This window comes from Camelus bactrianus, chromosome 5, assembly GCF_048773025.1.
Source record: "Camelus bactrianus isolate YW-2024 breed Bactrian camel chromosome 5, ASM4877302v1, whole genome shotgun sequence".
Taxonomy (NCBI): domain Eukaryota; kingdom Metazoa; phylum Chordata; class Mammalia; order Artiodactyla; family Camelidae; genus Camelus; species Camelus bactrianus.
Window position 1 is genome coordinate 67,645,730 of NC_133543.1, and position 15,463 is coordinate 67,661,192.

The following is a 15,463-nucleotide window of genomic DNA, read 5'->3' on the forward strand; positions in this document are numbered from 1 at the left end:
GGGAGGTGGGGCTCTTCAAACTGTTTGCTTTTTATGTGGACCTTGGTTTGACTTTCTGAACCAGAGAGAAGAGGAAGCCCTTCCTTCACAATCCAGCCAGTCCTAAGGTCTTACTTTATATATGACTTTTCCCTAAGGGTCTGAGAATCCTTTCCAATGGAAATTATATTTCCAGAAAATCAGAGAACTTGTCAAATGTTGAAAACTGAGGCTTTATAACAGCCTAGGGTAAAATCTACATCTCCCACTTCAATTTTTTTAAAACTTTCCGTTTGTCCTTTGCTGCTTGTAGGATGGAAAAGTGAGTTTTCCTTTGGATGGGGTCAGTGGAATCGAAAAGCTTTTACATATGTGGGGCTCACGCAGACTTTCCTTCTCCCCTCAGCTGAAGAGACTTGCTTTGACAAGTACACTGGGAACACCTACCGGGTTGGCGACACCTATGAGCGCCCTAAAGACTCCATGATCTGGGACTGTACCTGCATCGGGGCTGGGCGAGGGAGAATAAGCTGCACCATTGCGAGTAAGGACAGCGTTCCGTCAAATGACTGGAAAATCTCCCCATATGAAGTTTTCCATTCCCATCACTGTCACTTTCTGTTATCTATGACTGGATATTCCTAACTTGGGGATTTGTCCCAGGTGACCAGGTACTCTTATGTGGACACCCAACTGGTTCCTGTGCTTCTGGAAGGTGGTTCTGAGCACAGGTGGTGTCAGTGTTGAGTCTGTGTGGATTTGTGTGTGTGTGTGTGTGTGTGTGTGTACATAGCGTTACCAAGTGGATCTCTTGGGTTCCATTCCAAGCAAGGCATGCTTGGAGGAGTTGCCCATTTTGCATGATCTGGGCATCTTCAATCCAGACTGATCCTGGGGTGATCTGCAGTGATTGGGAAGGTGGCCACGGAGAGCGAGTTAGCCACTGTGTGGTCTGCTCTGCTTGTTTGCAATGCACAGATGTCTTGGATCTCACAGCAACAGTCTGGTTTCTTTGTGACCAGTTGTTTATACCCAGGAAGCAGATCTCTCTCTTGCCAGGGATAATATGGGATGATTAGCCTAAGAGTGTTTCCAAGGTACTTTGGGATCTGGATTGACTCAGCAACTCTAGTTCAGCTAAGGCAAACTTTCCAATCTGAGTCATTGGGTTACCAATAGATTATATTAACATAGCATTTAGTTTTTTTCATATATCATTTAAGTCATTTTAAGGTCTGTCCAAAAGACAAATCAGTCTCTTGGGAATAAGCCCAATCAGCTTTGCCCTTATTTAATGTTAGAGTTTATTCAACTTTATTGGCAAATCTTAAGAGTCAGTGGTCCACAGCATTTACCATCCAGTGGACAGTTTAGCCCTTGCCTGGGCCACTGTGTTTAACAGCCTAGAGAAGTGCCCAGATTTCCACACTTAGATGTATACATCTCTTTGCTCCCATCAAAATGACATTTCTATCCTAGAGTAAAATACAGTCTCCACATTCCTGAAAGCTGGAAAACTAGGCCCGATGTCTCTTTAATTGACTTAGTCTCAGGCCCAACCTGCTATGTATGCATGGAGGTCTTGCCTGCCAGCCTTTCTTTTCTGCTTTAGAACCCAATTTCCTGTGATCTCTCTGGGGAACCAGGATTTATGACTCCTTTCCTTGCCATTCAATTTTCTCTGTGCTTTCCCATTGTGCTTAAACAAGACATTTAATTGAATGACCCAAAGTGACCAGACCAGTTAATTTTTCCTCTGTCTGTGATGGGAAAGCTGCTCCCTGTGTCCTTACTTTGGCCAGCTCAAGTGCCTATCCTGGTTGGAACATGAGACGTTTTCTTTTTTAAGAAATATTCTCGGTCCCACTCTCTCTAACATTAACTTTTGATCTTGAACAGACCGCTGCCACGAAGGGGGTCAGTCCTACAAGATCGGTGACACATGGAGGAGACCGCACGAGACTGGTGGTTACATGTTGGAGTGTGTGTGTCTTGGGAACGGGAAAGGAGAATGGACCTGCAAGCCCATAGGTGTGTGATGCACAGTCAAAATGTCGGGTTGAGCCCAAATCAATGCAGACAAGAGATCTGAATTCCAATAAAAAAAGACAACAAACTGAAATTTTAATTTCAATGATGTAATGTTATATAATCCATTGTTGTCTTAAAGGAATCAGATCAAAAATACCAACCATGTGTAGAAGTCTTACTTTTGTTTCAAAACACAAGATAAGTTTGAAAGATTTAGGAAGAAATTCCTTTTCTCTCTTAAGATCTGATCTCAGATTTCCCCATGGTCAAGATGTAAGTTATTTAAAAGAAAGAAAATGACATTTTTGCCATATTTCCTCATTGGAACACACTGGCCTGAAACATGATATGGTGTGTGCTCTGTCATCTTTTTGTCGAAATAAAAATTGTTGGGTTTCTTTCTGTCTCAATCCTCGGTTGAACTCCATAGATACAAATCTAAAAGTTTCTGGCTATAAATTTTACTCTGATTGTTGTTCTCTAATTCAGAGGCTTTCATTTTTCTTCGTGTTGTCTCTGTTTTCGCAGAAATCCAGATTTTGAATAGCTTTCTTGTCATTGTATTTAGGCATTCATTATTGGTCATTCAGAATTAAGATCGGAATTTTGCATATTTAGTCTCCTACAGACTGGATACATACATAGATCCTTTTCACTCAAAGTGCTGGCATGAAGAAAGGTACTAGCTGAAAATACATAGTCCATGTGCTTGTTAGGAGAACAGAATTTCTGCCTGCCAACTTGGCTATGACTTTCTTTCGTTTTGGTTACTTACTATGTGCTTAGTTACAGGGCGTGCCTTTCATTTTGAACAGAGTACCACTTAACAAAATGTGGTTGGATTTTTGCTTATACAATACACTCGAAATTACAGGGAAATGGCACAATTCAAAATAACCCCTCCCCCCCTTTTTTCTGCTTCTCTTTCAAATTTCCCTACAGCTGAGAAATGTTTTGATCACGCTGCTGGGACTTCCTACGTTGTCGGGGAGACTTGGGAAAAGCCCTATCAAGGCTGGATGATGGTGGATTGCACTTGTCTGGGAGAAGGCAGTGGACGCATCACCTGTACCTCTAGAAGTATGTTTTAGATCTTTATGTTAAAGATGAGGCCAGGTCTTGTTTTCTGGATTCCTAGAGACAATCGTCACTTAGAACACATCCATCCCACCAATGTGGTAACGTTTGGGTGTCAAGAAAAATTCCAACTTATCCTGCTTCTTCAAAAAAGACTAAATTAAAAAACAAAAACAAACACAACAACAACAAAAAACCTAGTTCCCTAAGGTCTTAGGTTATCAGCTACTGAGAAAGAACTTTAATACACATTTAAATGCCAAATGTGTTGTGGACCTGAAGATTAGTTGCAAATGTTTCATCCAAGTTATCACTGAAATATTTTCTTAAGTGTTAAGAGTGAAGAAATTGTTAAAATAACACGTAAATGCATCTTTGGGCATGTAGGTAGTGTTGACATAGGAAGGACCAAAGCTCTAAAGTTTTTGGGTTTCTGCTATGTTTGAAATTTAAATAAGACACATTCATTAGCAAAATTGATGAAAATGAAAAGCACTTAGCCCATAGGTTAAAATTATGTGTCTGTTTCGGGCTAAGGACAGTGTCTCTTTAGGCTTATTAATGCTGTAAAGAAGCTGCCCGCTGGCATCTCTGCTGCTCCTTCTAAGATTGCCCTGGGGCCTGACTTCTTGCCTTAGGAATTAAAGGTTCCTTTTCTGAAATTTCAAACTAACAGCGACTATGGAGTTTGTGGAAGCAGAACAGTCATTAACGGTGTTACAAATAAATTTAAAATCACATCGCAGTATTTTGAACACATTACATTTATCCAGCTGAAGATATTTAATCATCTTAAAATGCTCATCACCCAAATTTGAATTCTTTGCTAACAAAAAAATAAGTATGTCCTGGAAAGTGGTAACATTTCTGACCAAATCTTTCCCAGAACCCTGCCAGTTCATTAGATCTTTGGCATTTAAAATTGTTATGGTCTTCAGACTTCCAAGACCTTGGTGGCAATGCTTTAGCTTAAGACAAACTAGATGTTTGACTCAGACTCTTTATCTATTATTTAAAACTCTCCTAATAGCAAGTTGAAAAAAGTTTCTCAAAGAAAAGTAATTTATTCCACGAAATTTTGTAAGTCCCTACTTTGTATAAGACGATATAGGGATGCAAAAAATGAGTTGGACAATAGCCCAGCCTTCAGAGAGCACTTAGTAAGTAGGTCAGGGTGATGAGAAAGGCTTATACATATTCATCTTCTACAAAGCACAGTATTAAGGGCGTCAAGACAAACACTGAAATAGTGCTATGGAGGTTCAGGGAAGGACAAGACTTTTTGTTGGGGGTTTGGGGAAGAGCTATCAGCAGCAATGGTATCTTCATTCAGCCTTCTGCTGTGGTGGGAGATCAGTGTGGGTGTGTATTTGTCTGAACTTAAATAATTATTATTTTCTCTAACCCAGTGCAGTGCTTTTCTGATTCACAAATACATCAAATCCTTTCTCCTCACACTGTAGCATGTGGGCAAAGCTGGATTATAATGGAAACAATCCACTTGCCAGATAATTGACCACAGATTAATGGTAATTTACCAATTATCATTTATACTGTGTTTATTATATGAAATATTAATTATAATGATAAGCTACCAATGATCATTTTACATGAATAATCGCACATTTCCATCAGAGGGTTAACACAGAGCAATTCCAAAGAGGCCATTTTGTTAGTGATGTTAAGTAAGTGGGGGGAGTGGAGATTTAGAGGGGTGAAGAGAATATTTCAGTCAAAGAAGTTGGTTCTCCCCTGAATTTTTTTCACATGACAAATGAAGAAAGAGATGCTGCTATCTCTGAATTGCTTCTCTGGGGCAGTTGAGGGAGACCCTTTGAGACCTACTTGCCTGCCTACTGTTTCTAGTTTTCTAACAAAAGTCCCCTGCAGACGGGAAGGTTGTCTACAATAATCACTAAGAGAAAGCCCAGAGAGCCTGAGAAGGAGAGAGAGGGCAGATTAGCGAGCCAGAAGACGAATTTGGTCAAAGGAATAATGTGAAAACAATGTGGAAAAAATGTAATGGATGAAAGATGATGAGGAAAAACTTTGGCAAACAGAGAAGTGGAAAGAGACTAAGTCCTACAGCTCAGTTCACACTGTTTCAGACACAATCCCCTATTTCAGAAGTTTAAAACCTGTGGCACCAGGGCTGAATATGGACGAATCACTCAAAAACAGCTTACCAAGCCTGAAATAACCATATTCTTATTTTAGGTTTGTAGGGAGCACTTGCCATGTTTGGCCTGATTTACATACTGAAATGCTTCCTTTCTGACACAGACAGGTGCAACGATCAGGACACTAGGGCATCCTATAGAATTGGAGATACCTGGAGCAAGAAGGACAATCGGGGGAACCTGCTCCAGTGCATCTGCACAGGCAACGGCCGCGGGGAGTGGAAGTGTGAGAGGCACACATCTCTGCAGACCACATCCGCTGGTGAGGCACAGAGCGAGCACGGACAGGACCCAGGGCGCGGTTCAGGGAGTATTTCCGCAAATCCATCTTTCCCTTGACACGCCACTTAAGGATGTTTGGCAGTGTTTCAGCTAATAAGCTTTGTTCAGACTCTTAGTTGTTAAAACTTTGTTTATTGTCTTTTTAAATGTAAATAAAAATAAAATGAAAATGGATCTTGGGAAAAAACAGTTTTAGCCCCAAGAGCTTAAACTAATGTTTAAGAGGATGCTAATAACATAAAATCTACACTATTTATGTATAAAGATATAGATAGATAAATACAGAGAGATCTATATATACACATATAGATGCACACATATGCATACACGTGCATATTGAATATCTATAGTGCATTTTAATGGAAATGAGAGACTTTTGATTAGTTTACGTGATTACTTGATTGTTATGCTAGGAAAAGGGAAAAAAGTACTTTTTTTTTTGAAATGGAATCTAGCTCCTTGTCCTGACATTCAGCTCTGTTTGTAGAGGAAGTAATCCTTTATGTGTGCTTTCCATGCTCCAGCAAAGTTTTTTGCATTCCATAAAGTAATGCACAATCGTTTTCTTCATGTATTGGCATTCACAGTTGCAGAAATTCAGAGGGGACCTAGAGATGGGAATGAATGATATACTAAGCTTTTTTTTTTTTTTAAAGCTTTAATTGTTTCTAGAATAAGAACAAAATCCTTGCATTGTTGCTTGTCTTGTAAGAATCTAAGGAAAGAAATATGGCAGTCCAGGGTGTGTACTTCTGTTGTTATTCTTGCTATGTTTTGATGAAGTTTTCACTGCACAATGAGCCAGCATTGTTCCTGAGTCTTTTATCAATCAGTCATTTAGTTAAAAATATTAATTACTTTGAATTTTTCTCCTTTGCTGAGTTTTCATTTTTCAGTGAGCAGGTGAACAAGATGAGATTTGATAATATCTTTAAGGTATTTGATTATTTTCAGTAAAATTGCTGCTAACCAAAAAAGAAACAATTACAAATCTCAATTTGCTGAAGTGTAGTTGGGGTTAAATGGGCGTAAGCATTCAGTAGTTGTTATCTATTTTTATTAGTATTACTAATATTATACTGAAATAACTTAATTTTTCAAAAAAGTTTGAGAAGCACTGGGTTAAACCAAATGGAACTTTCTTATACAGGATCTTAATGTTCCTTTGCATTGTGGCTCTCCCGGGTGAGGTGTATGAATACAGACGCCGTGTCCCCCCAGTATGTGTGACCTTGGGACCATTGTCTGTGAAGTATTTGGGTTCTCTTGGGTTCAGCAGCACTTAGGGAAATGCTGAATTCAGCTGATCGGTTACTCTAGCATCAGTTCCAACTCCACTCCTCCTTGGGCCCGGCCCTCAGGAGAACAGATTTCTAGAAGTTTAAAGAAAAGATCAACATATTCTGTCGTTTTACTCTGAAAGGAGAGCTGTTTCAAGAGGATTGACTGACTTTAGAAAAAAAACCATCACAGAATTTCCAAATAATCCTGGGGAGAAAGAAAATATGGAAGGAGGGGCAGCATCTAGAGAATCCAACCTGGCTGCCCAGGGCACCCTCTGGGATGCTCAGAGTCACACAGATGGCAAGAGGTCTGTAGCAGAGTGGCAGGGACCTCTCAAAACAATCTCAGGAAGAGAGAGGCCCAGATATATCGGGCTAATGGGAGCTGCTAAGAGAGGAAGGGTGAGATAGACCATTCCAGGTGAATGGAACAGCATGAGGAACAGCATAGGGTGCATGTTGGAATGATGAGCAGCTCACTGAGACCAGGCATAGAACAAGGAAGGAAGTGGTCAGAAGTGAGCTGGAAGGAAGTTAGGTGTGGAGGACCATGAAGGCATGGATTTCAGGCTCACTGGAGTGAGTAAGGAGTTATTGAAGTTATCTGTTCTGTTGAGTGGCAGAATAATGTCAGTGATTTAGAAATATAATCTTGGTAGATCCAGATAAACTGGAAGATGGAGATCATTTGGTAGATGCATGTGGATTATTTTCTGGGCTGCATGCAGTTACTAACTACTATATATAAAATTGATAAACAACAGGCTTCTACTCTATAGCTCAGGGAACTATAGTCAATATCTTGTAATAACCTATAATAAAAAATATGAAAATGAATATATATATAGGTATAACTGAAACATTATGCTCTACACCAGAAATTAACACAGCATTGTAAACTGACTGTACTTCAATTAAAAAAAAAAAAAAGCTAATGCAGAAAGGGAGAGTGGGCATTTCTTCCCAATTCCAGGTCACTCACAACATGGATTGCAGAGGGATCTGTATGGGACCTTAAGGATCCCGACTCCAGAAAGTAGTTTTCTCTTAACCAGCTCTGTGACTTCCCTTTCTCACGTCCTCAGGGTCTGGCTCCTTCACAGATGTCCGAACGGCCATTTACCAGCCCCAGCCTCACCCGCAGCCGGCTCCATATGGTCACTGTGTCACAGACAGCGGTGTGGTTTACTTGGTGGGGATGCAGTGGCTGAAGACACAAGGGAATAAGCAGATGCTTTGCACTTGCCTGGGCAACGGAGTCAGCTGCCAAGAGACAGGTCTGTGGCATCTTTTCAAAAAAGGGTACCGATAGCTTTTTATTATTTTGTTTTTTGAAAGGCAGCAATTCATTTGCCAAAAAAAAAAAGTAAAACAATAAAACAAACAAGAAAAGCTTAGAATTTTACCACAAAGTGATAGCAACCAAGGCTGGCATTTGGTCTATTTTCTTCCAATCTTTTTAATCTATGTATTTTCCTTCCAGTGGTGAGTGTTACACTGCTCTGTATTACCTTTATTTGTCTCAAATGTTGTTCCAAGAGGTTGCCTTCTGAATAGCTAATCATCCATATTTTATACTGCAAATCTCAAAAGGTCTGGAACTTTGTGATGTAAACTTCTTTCCGTAACCTAATGCATCTCTTCTGGGCTATAAAAGTGAAAGTAACTGTAGTAATAATAATTGGTACACTTGACTTTTCCCCTAGAATAGTCTCATGTGTTAATTGTCAGGGCACCAACAGAATCATATATATCCCTCCAGTATCTCTTGAGCAGCGTCCTTAACTAACCCATAGTAATATAGCTTTGCATATGGGGAAACTGAGGCGTGGTAGCAGAGATGGTAACAAAGGATGTCCCCAGAAGAACTCAGGTGTTGCTCTATCCACGAAAGGCATGGCTTCCAGAGTAAGGCATTTTTGGCAACATGACGATCTGGTTAATACTCACAGCTGGTCGTATAGTTGTTGTTATTGTTTTTTTTCCTTTTGAGGGCACACGCTCAGTCTCGGGTAAGCTATAAATAAGGAAGTACTGGGGGGAAATAAATGCAGCTCTGTTTGCTGAGACCCTGCTGGTTATGCCCACAGCTGTAACCCAGACTTACGGTGGCAATTCCAACGGCGAGCCCTGCGTCCTGCCGTTCACCTACAATGGCAGGACTTTCTACTCCTGCACCACAGAAGGGCGGCAGGATGGACATCTCTGGTGCAGCACGACTTCCAATTATGAGCAAGACCAGAAATATTCTTTCTGTACAGACCATACTGGTGAGTATCCCAAGGGTAAAACACAACAGTGAGAAAAACCCATTTCCCATGCCCTATTTTTATCTGCCAGCCATCTAGCCATTCATTTTGAGGCTGCACTTGGGAGGTATCACTTTTGTGCAATCTGGACCCAAGAGACATGAAACTAACTCAGCAGCTAAAGATCCTTCCAAGTTTCCCAGTAGTCTGGGGAAATGATACCAAGGGGAAAGCCCTCTGGTGCATTTATTTTTGACGCCTTGGGATTATCATGCGATTAAAGATACTCTCATGTTAAAATCAGTGGGCAGTCCCACAGGGCTGAAGGATACACAGGACAGATACCTGAGTGCTTTTGCTTCTCTTTTGGCTAAAATTGTTTTATTCAAAGCGACCATGTGATCTTTTTGGAGTGTAAAAATTGGATTTAAATCTGCTTTGAAGGTGAAGGTGAATACACTAAGGAAGCTTAGAACTATATTCTCAGACGTTTTTATTTGAGAGAGACTCTCTGAATTAGTCACAGAAACTCAGCTCTCTCAGAACCTTGCTGTAGTAATTCCCTGCTGTCCATTGGAAATCTCAGTTGTAATCTTTTTCTTCCTATTTGTGTATTGTTCTGGACAGTTTTGGTTCAGACTCGAGGTGGAAATTCCAACGGCGCCTTGTGCCACTTTCCCTTCCTGTACAACAACCACAACTACACTGACTGTACTTCTGAGGGCAGGAGAGACAACATGAAGTGGTGTGGAACCACCCAGAACTATGATGCTGACCAGAAGTTTGGATTCTGCCCCATGGCTGGTAAGATGAAGCCCTTGTAGACAGTCATTTATGGAGGAATTCAGAAGGATGATGTCCAGTTTACTCCTATGTCACCCATTAAGACTTAATTTTGAGATAGCGGAAAACTTTGTGATATATATATATATATACATACACACACACATAAAATCAAATATATAAGAATTATATAATTATTTACATGGTTTTAAAGTCCTACTGATATAGTTTAACGCCACCCGAATATATAAATACGATATAAATACTTCTTTAAAAATCTGGAAATGTAAATTTTTCACGAGTTAGTCTTTTGTAAAAAGCACCCAACTGAGTAGCTAAAAACATTCAAGTGGCTGATAAAGTCACAGATTTAGAGTCTTTGCATACAATCTTGGTTTGACTGGAATAAGCTCTATCATGTATTGAATACCAAAATGACCCAAACTCTGTGTTTTCTGACCAGTAGAGAATTTTGTTTAAAAGGGAGGGCTCTAGCTTGTGTGAGTGGAGAAAGAGGAACCAAGGCCTTTTGTTTGTTTTCAAGTTTCAAGAGCCCCATAGATTGCATTTGATTTTCCAGTAGTGGGACCAAAAACCGGTGTGCTGTGCACTGTCCAATGTGAATAGTAGGCAGAGAAATATCAGAAGAAAACTACTTACACTTATTTCTATTCCTCTCATTTGTTAGATTTAGAAGGAAAACACACATTAGCTTCCAATTCTATACCCATACACACGGTTTCCCTTTGATCTAGTATAAATCAGAACTAGAAAGAGTTCTGGGGCAGCAGTCATATCCAGGCTTTGAGAACATTGTACACCCTTTGAATGCATAGGCATTACTGTGGTTTACATCCCCTAACCACTCTGTAATTACCTCATCTTTAGACTGTGTTTTCTCTCTCTGGTACTCAGAACTCCACGCACCCTCAGCACAGCACTGAGATTTCTTTGAGGCACACAAAACGTCTTTCCAAGTGAGACTTCTGAAGATAATGAAACTAGACTGATAATATTGCATTCATTTTAGTCCTTGTGGTCATTTATCCAGTGATGCACTTCTTATCTGTTTCCAAACAGCCCACGAGGAAATCTGTACCACCAACGAAGGGGTCATGTATCGCATTGGAGACCAGTGGGACAAACAGCATGATATGGGTCACATGATGAGGTGCACGTGTGTTGGGAATGGTCGTGGAGAATGGACATGTGTTGCCTACTCCCAGCTCCGAGGTATGTTTGTTTGCTTATTAATGAAAATATGTGAGAGGACAAAGAATACAGAGAAGGTAGATTTTTACATGATACGTTTGCTTTAACGAAAGCAGGAGAAGAAATACTCAATGGCTACTCCATGTAGTCTACGGTGCTAGGTAAATTTTGCATGTTAGGCTGCCAGTTAAGAAAACCTGGCAGAGCAATTCTCAGATTCTGAAACATTCCTTAGGCTGAGCCAAAAAGATGACTTCAAAGGCTAGAGCACAATTGATTGATCCTTTTAGCTTGTAGTTATGCTGATTCTTGTCTAGGAAAGGCTGGATCATTTCTATAAAGAAAAGAGGTTCTGCTATTCTCATATCAGATCCTCACAGATCAAAAGTTAAGGAGACAAAGACATAGAGACCAATTTCTTTTGTTCACTTCAGTTTTTCCTCTTTGGACCCAGGAGTATAAATGGGTGTTGATCTATTAAAACTATTTTAGTTTTTCTTCTTTGATTTGAAATGTAAGATTTAGGTAGAACACTGAACTAAGAAATAGTCCATATGGCCTCTGTTGACAATGGCCTGAACTTGTTCTCCTTTTACGGTGTCCAATGGGTGACACCGTCCAGGTGTAATAATAATCACATACGATGTTGCACAGATGAAAAGGGCACTAGAAAGTCATCCAGAACAATTCCTCATTTTACAAATGAAAGAACTGAGACCCAAAGAGGGAAAGTAATTTTCTCAGGATCTCGGAGATTTAGCAACAGAGTTGGCCTAATTTTTTTTTAATTTTCCAAATGCCATAGGTGGTATTTTATTTCCCAAATCCAAATATCTCCCCACCCCTGCCATTCTAGAGGTGAGACTGTCAGTCACTTCATTGCTGGGTGTCTTATAAGTATGTTTTATCTCCCTCCTATTTATTGTAACAAACAGAGGCCTCAACGTCATTATCAACACAGCAAGAACTTTTCCAAAAGTTAGACAGATACTTGGTTAAAATTTGGCTTTCCATAGGAAGATATATATATATATATAAAACCACATTCTTTAATTGTATATACTCCAATCTACAATCTTTATAAGTTTATAAGAGACAGATTTTTTTCTTTTGCAAAAATTGTAGTGCTGAGTAAGCTTTGAAAAAAAAGCTCATTCTATACCAGTAGAAAAATTATTTTAGTGGGAGGTGTTGATAATTAAGTGGAAGGAACTATCTGCTTTGAAAAGCATAGCTTCTTTTATTTCATCAGTGAAACTTTAAAATTCTCCACTCATCCCACTGTTACCTAAACAGATCAATGCATCGTCGACGACATCACATACAATGTGAATGACACATTCCACAAACGTCATGAAGAGGGACACATGCTGAATTGTACCTGCTTTGGTCAGGGCCGGGGCCGCTGGAAGTGTGATCCCGTTGGTAAGTAGCTGTGTGTCTCTAGCTGGATTTGGACACTGAGAATAGTTAGCAAGTGTCAGGTAAGGAAAACTATTTGATATCACTTGATTGAAGCTGACTCCAGACTTTGATCATGGCTTGCAGAGAGCTTGGCAAAGTCTTTTCTCTAATCATGGGCCAATATACAATCTTGATATTGGTAGTTGTCTATTTTTGCTTAATTTGGGAACAAATGGAGGTTTATTTTAACTGAATGGGATTCGTTCTTTGCATCTGAATCATAAAGATAGTTCTTGTTATGAAAGAGAACTTTCCTTTGCTGACTGTGCAATAACATGGGCAAATGATTATGCCAGTAAATACCTCCCTCCAAATGCTTTATTTTTCTTGGCTGCCCTTTTCAGTAGATCTAAGCAAACAGTGAAGGTTGAGCCTTAAAAGAGCTGTGTGACCAGCTTTAAGGTAATCCATTAATATTCCTTTACTCAAAGAGACATGTTGCTCGCTAAGAAAACAAACTGATCAGATGAGTTTGTTTGACCTCAGATTGCCACAGCTGAGAGAGAACCCTGAGAGGTTTTCTTAGACACTTCTCAGCAAGTGTTCATTGGTTGAAATCTGGCTAATTCATTTGTGTGTAAAATTAAGTCCTCCACACTTTGAAGAAGTGTACAAAGTGATATTTTATCCTTGCTATTCAAGTGATAAATCAATTGCACTTAAGTGGGTAAGATATAATACCTAACTTATTTTTCTCTAAAATTTGGATGTCAGTATGTATAATAATATCTAAATCTTAACATTTTTATTCAGAAATATTATCCTTTTAGAAAGCTAAATACTCTTCCCAATGGGTACTTTTAAAACCACTAACTAGACAATAAGGTAAAAGATATGAACAAAATATTTTTAACTGTATATAATTGTAAAGACAGTGCAAGTTTTAGTTAAAACTAAGAACATGTGCTCTAGCACACTGAAATTAAATTTGTAGGTTTAAGTCTTCAAGGCTGCTAATCTTTTACTTGTATGTGTTTTAGACCAGTGCCAGGATTCAGAATCCCACACCTTTTATCAAATTGGAGACTCATGGGAGAAGTATGTGCATGGTGTCAGGTACCAGTGCTACTGCTATGGCCGTGGCATTGGGGAGTGGCACTGCCAGCCCTTACAGACCTATCCAGGTAAGCAGCTCTATTCCCACAAACAGAACTGTCAACTGGGTTATAAAAACAGGGCAGCATCACTGTTTATTCATCCTTTGATGCTTAACTTGGTGTCTCCTCCCTTCCTTTCCCATCCTTTTCTCATCCTTTCTCATTCAGTAATCAATTGAATTTTTACTAAAATGATTTTCCTTTCCCCCCAAATCAAGTAAAAGGAGTGGAAGGCTGTGAAAATGTCACTGTATGTAAATTTGTTTCTTAACATAGTAGAACATTCCAGGAGGTGAAAGCACTGGCTAATTTGCTCTCTCATCTGTACACAGAAATAGAAACCATGAGCTGAGCTATGCTGGGAGTAGAGGTCGGGGTTTTATGTTATGATTCTTGCCAGAGAAGTTGCATAGAGAAATTGCATGAAATACAGCATAGGGTATATGTTCATTCAGCATTTCATCCAGGCCCTCTTTGTCAAAATGTTCATTTGTTTGATCAACTGGAGTCTGGAACAAAGTATCCTGGGTCAAGAATTGAGTAACTTGGTTAGTTCTCTGCCCATGCAGTTCAAATACTCGAAAATGTTCGTTGATGGATTTTTTCAGGTCACAGGACAAAATGAGTATCTGCAGGTATTATTAATTCATTTTAGAAAAACAATTTTTAATTTAATTTTTGCTGAGTGATTAATTACAATAAGATGAGTTGAATTAAGAAACTCTAATTTTTAGGCATTCATTATTTGAGTAGTTACTGAGATCAAAGCCTCCTGGAACTCTGTTAACTTAAGACTTAAGGCATAGCCTACATTTAGAAACAAAAAGAGAGATCTTCAGGGCACCAGATTCTGCCTAAGACAGAAATCAAGATGAGGTTAGATCCCCCCATAAGGTGATAAGAGATTCACTATCACAGGGAGTGAGATATGGAACAAGTTGGCCAAAGGCAGTAGATCCCAGCTCTATACACGCTGCTAAAGAGCTACAAGTCAAGCTTCATTCATTATTTCCTCACCTGAAAAATGGGGAGACTGTAGCTGATTACCTTTCAAGTTCCTTCCAACACTAACAATCTAACAATCTGTGATCCTAAATACCAACCACCCAGATATACCCTTTCTGAACTTTGACGAAACCCTCCTCTCCCCAACCCTCAGTCGCTGTCGTGGCTGCAGAAGATGACGTGGCTTTAACAGACTCACAGCGCAGACTGACCTGGCTTTTCAATTGTATTGCCTGGTGGATTTGGGCATAGGAATCACTTAAAACCTTTTTCTTTTTAATTTAATAGTTTAAAAAAATCTGATTGTAGAATTATTGTAAATTGAGAAAGTGTATAATTGAGTCTTTTTTTTTTCTTTAATGATGCAACCAAAGGATAGAAACTCCTAAAGAAATGCCCTTTGGTGTCTGTGTTTGTGGTTGTGATTGGTGTGGTGTAGCAACCTGCTGAAAAGTGATTTACATCTCAATGATTGAGAGAGAACCTCTTTTACTCTCTCTTAATGTAAGCCTGTTCTTGTAGCTGCTTGCTGGGAGCATTTAGGTGAGATGCAATCTAGATGGGAGGGAATCCTTCTGTGTTGGAGTTTCATGTGTGTTGACCTTGTTCCCACTCTTTAAAAAGGGTAACAGTGGGGCCCATTGAGCACAGAGGAGATTGAGGGGAGAGGAGATTGACCTCAGTGCACGGTCTGGTGCTCATCTGTATGTTTGGTTTGTTCAGTGGTTCTTGCCTTGGCTGTGGGGCTTTGAGAGTGTGAGAGGAACAGGGGAACAACACATTAGCGATAGCCTTGTCCTGTTTGTTCCTCCAACAGTGGA

At 39.7% G+C, this 15,463-nt stretch overlaps 1 protein-coding gene across 13 annotated transcripts in view; it reads left to right on the plus strand.

The window, feature by feature from the left end:
• FN1 (fibronectin 1) overlaps positions 1-15,463 on the plus strand; it is a 64,643-nt gene that overhangs the window by 2,020 nt on the left and 47,160 nt on the right. For all 13 annotated transcript variants that reach the window (XM_074364039.1, XM_074364043.1, XM_074364044.1 and 10 more), the window contains exons 3-12: positions 386-523; positions 1,879-2,010; positions 2,953-3,090; positions 5,371-5,529; positions 7,918-8,109; positions 8,923-9,102; positions 9,709-9,885; positions 10,945-11,097; positions 12,373-12,501; positions 13,521-13,664. In XM_074364039.1, coding sequence (XP_074220140.1) covers positions 386-523; positions 1,879-2,010; positions 2,953-3,090; positions 5,371-5,529; positions 7,918-8,109; positions 8,923-9,102; positions 9,709-9,885; positions 10,945-11,097; positions 12,373-12,501; positions 13,521-13,664 — 1,542 coding nt within the window. The remainder of the gene's footprint in view (positions 1-385; positions 524-1,878; positions 2,011-2,952; positions 3,091-5,370; positions 5,530-7,917; positions 8,110-8,922; positions 9,103-9,708; positions 9,886-10,944; positions 11,098-12,372; positions 12,502-13,520; positions 13,665-15,463) is intronic.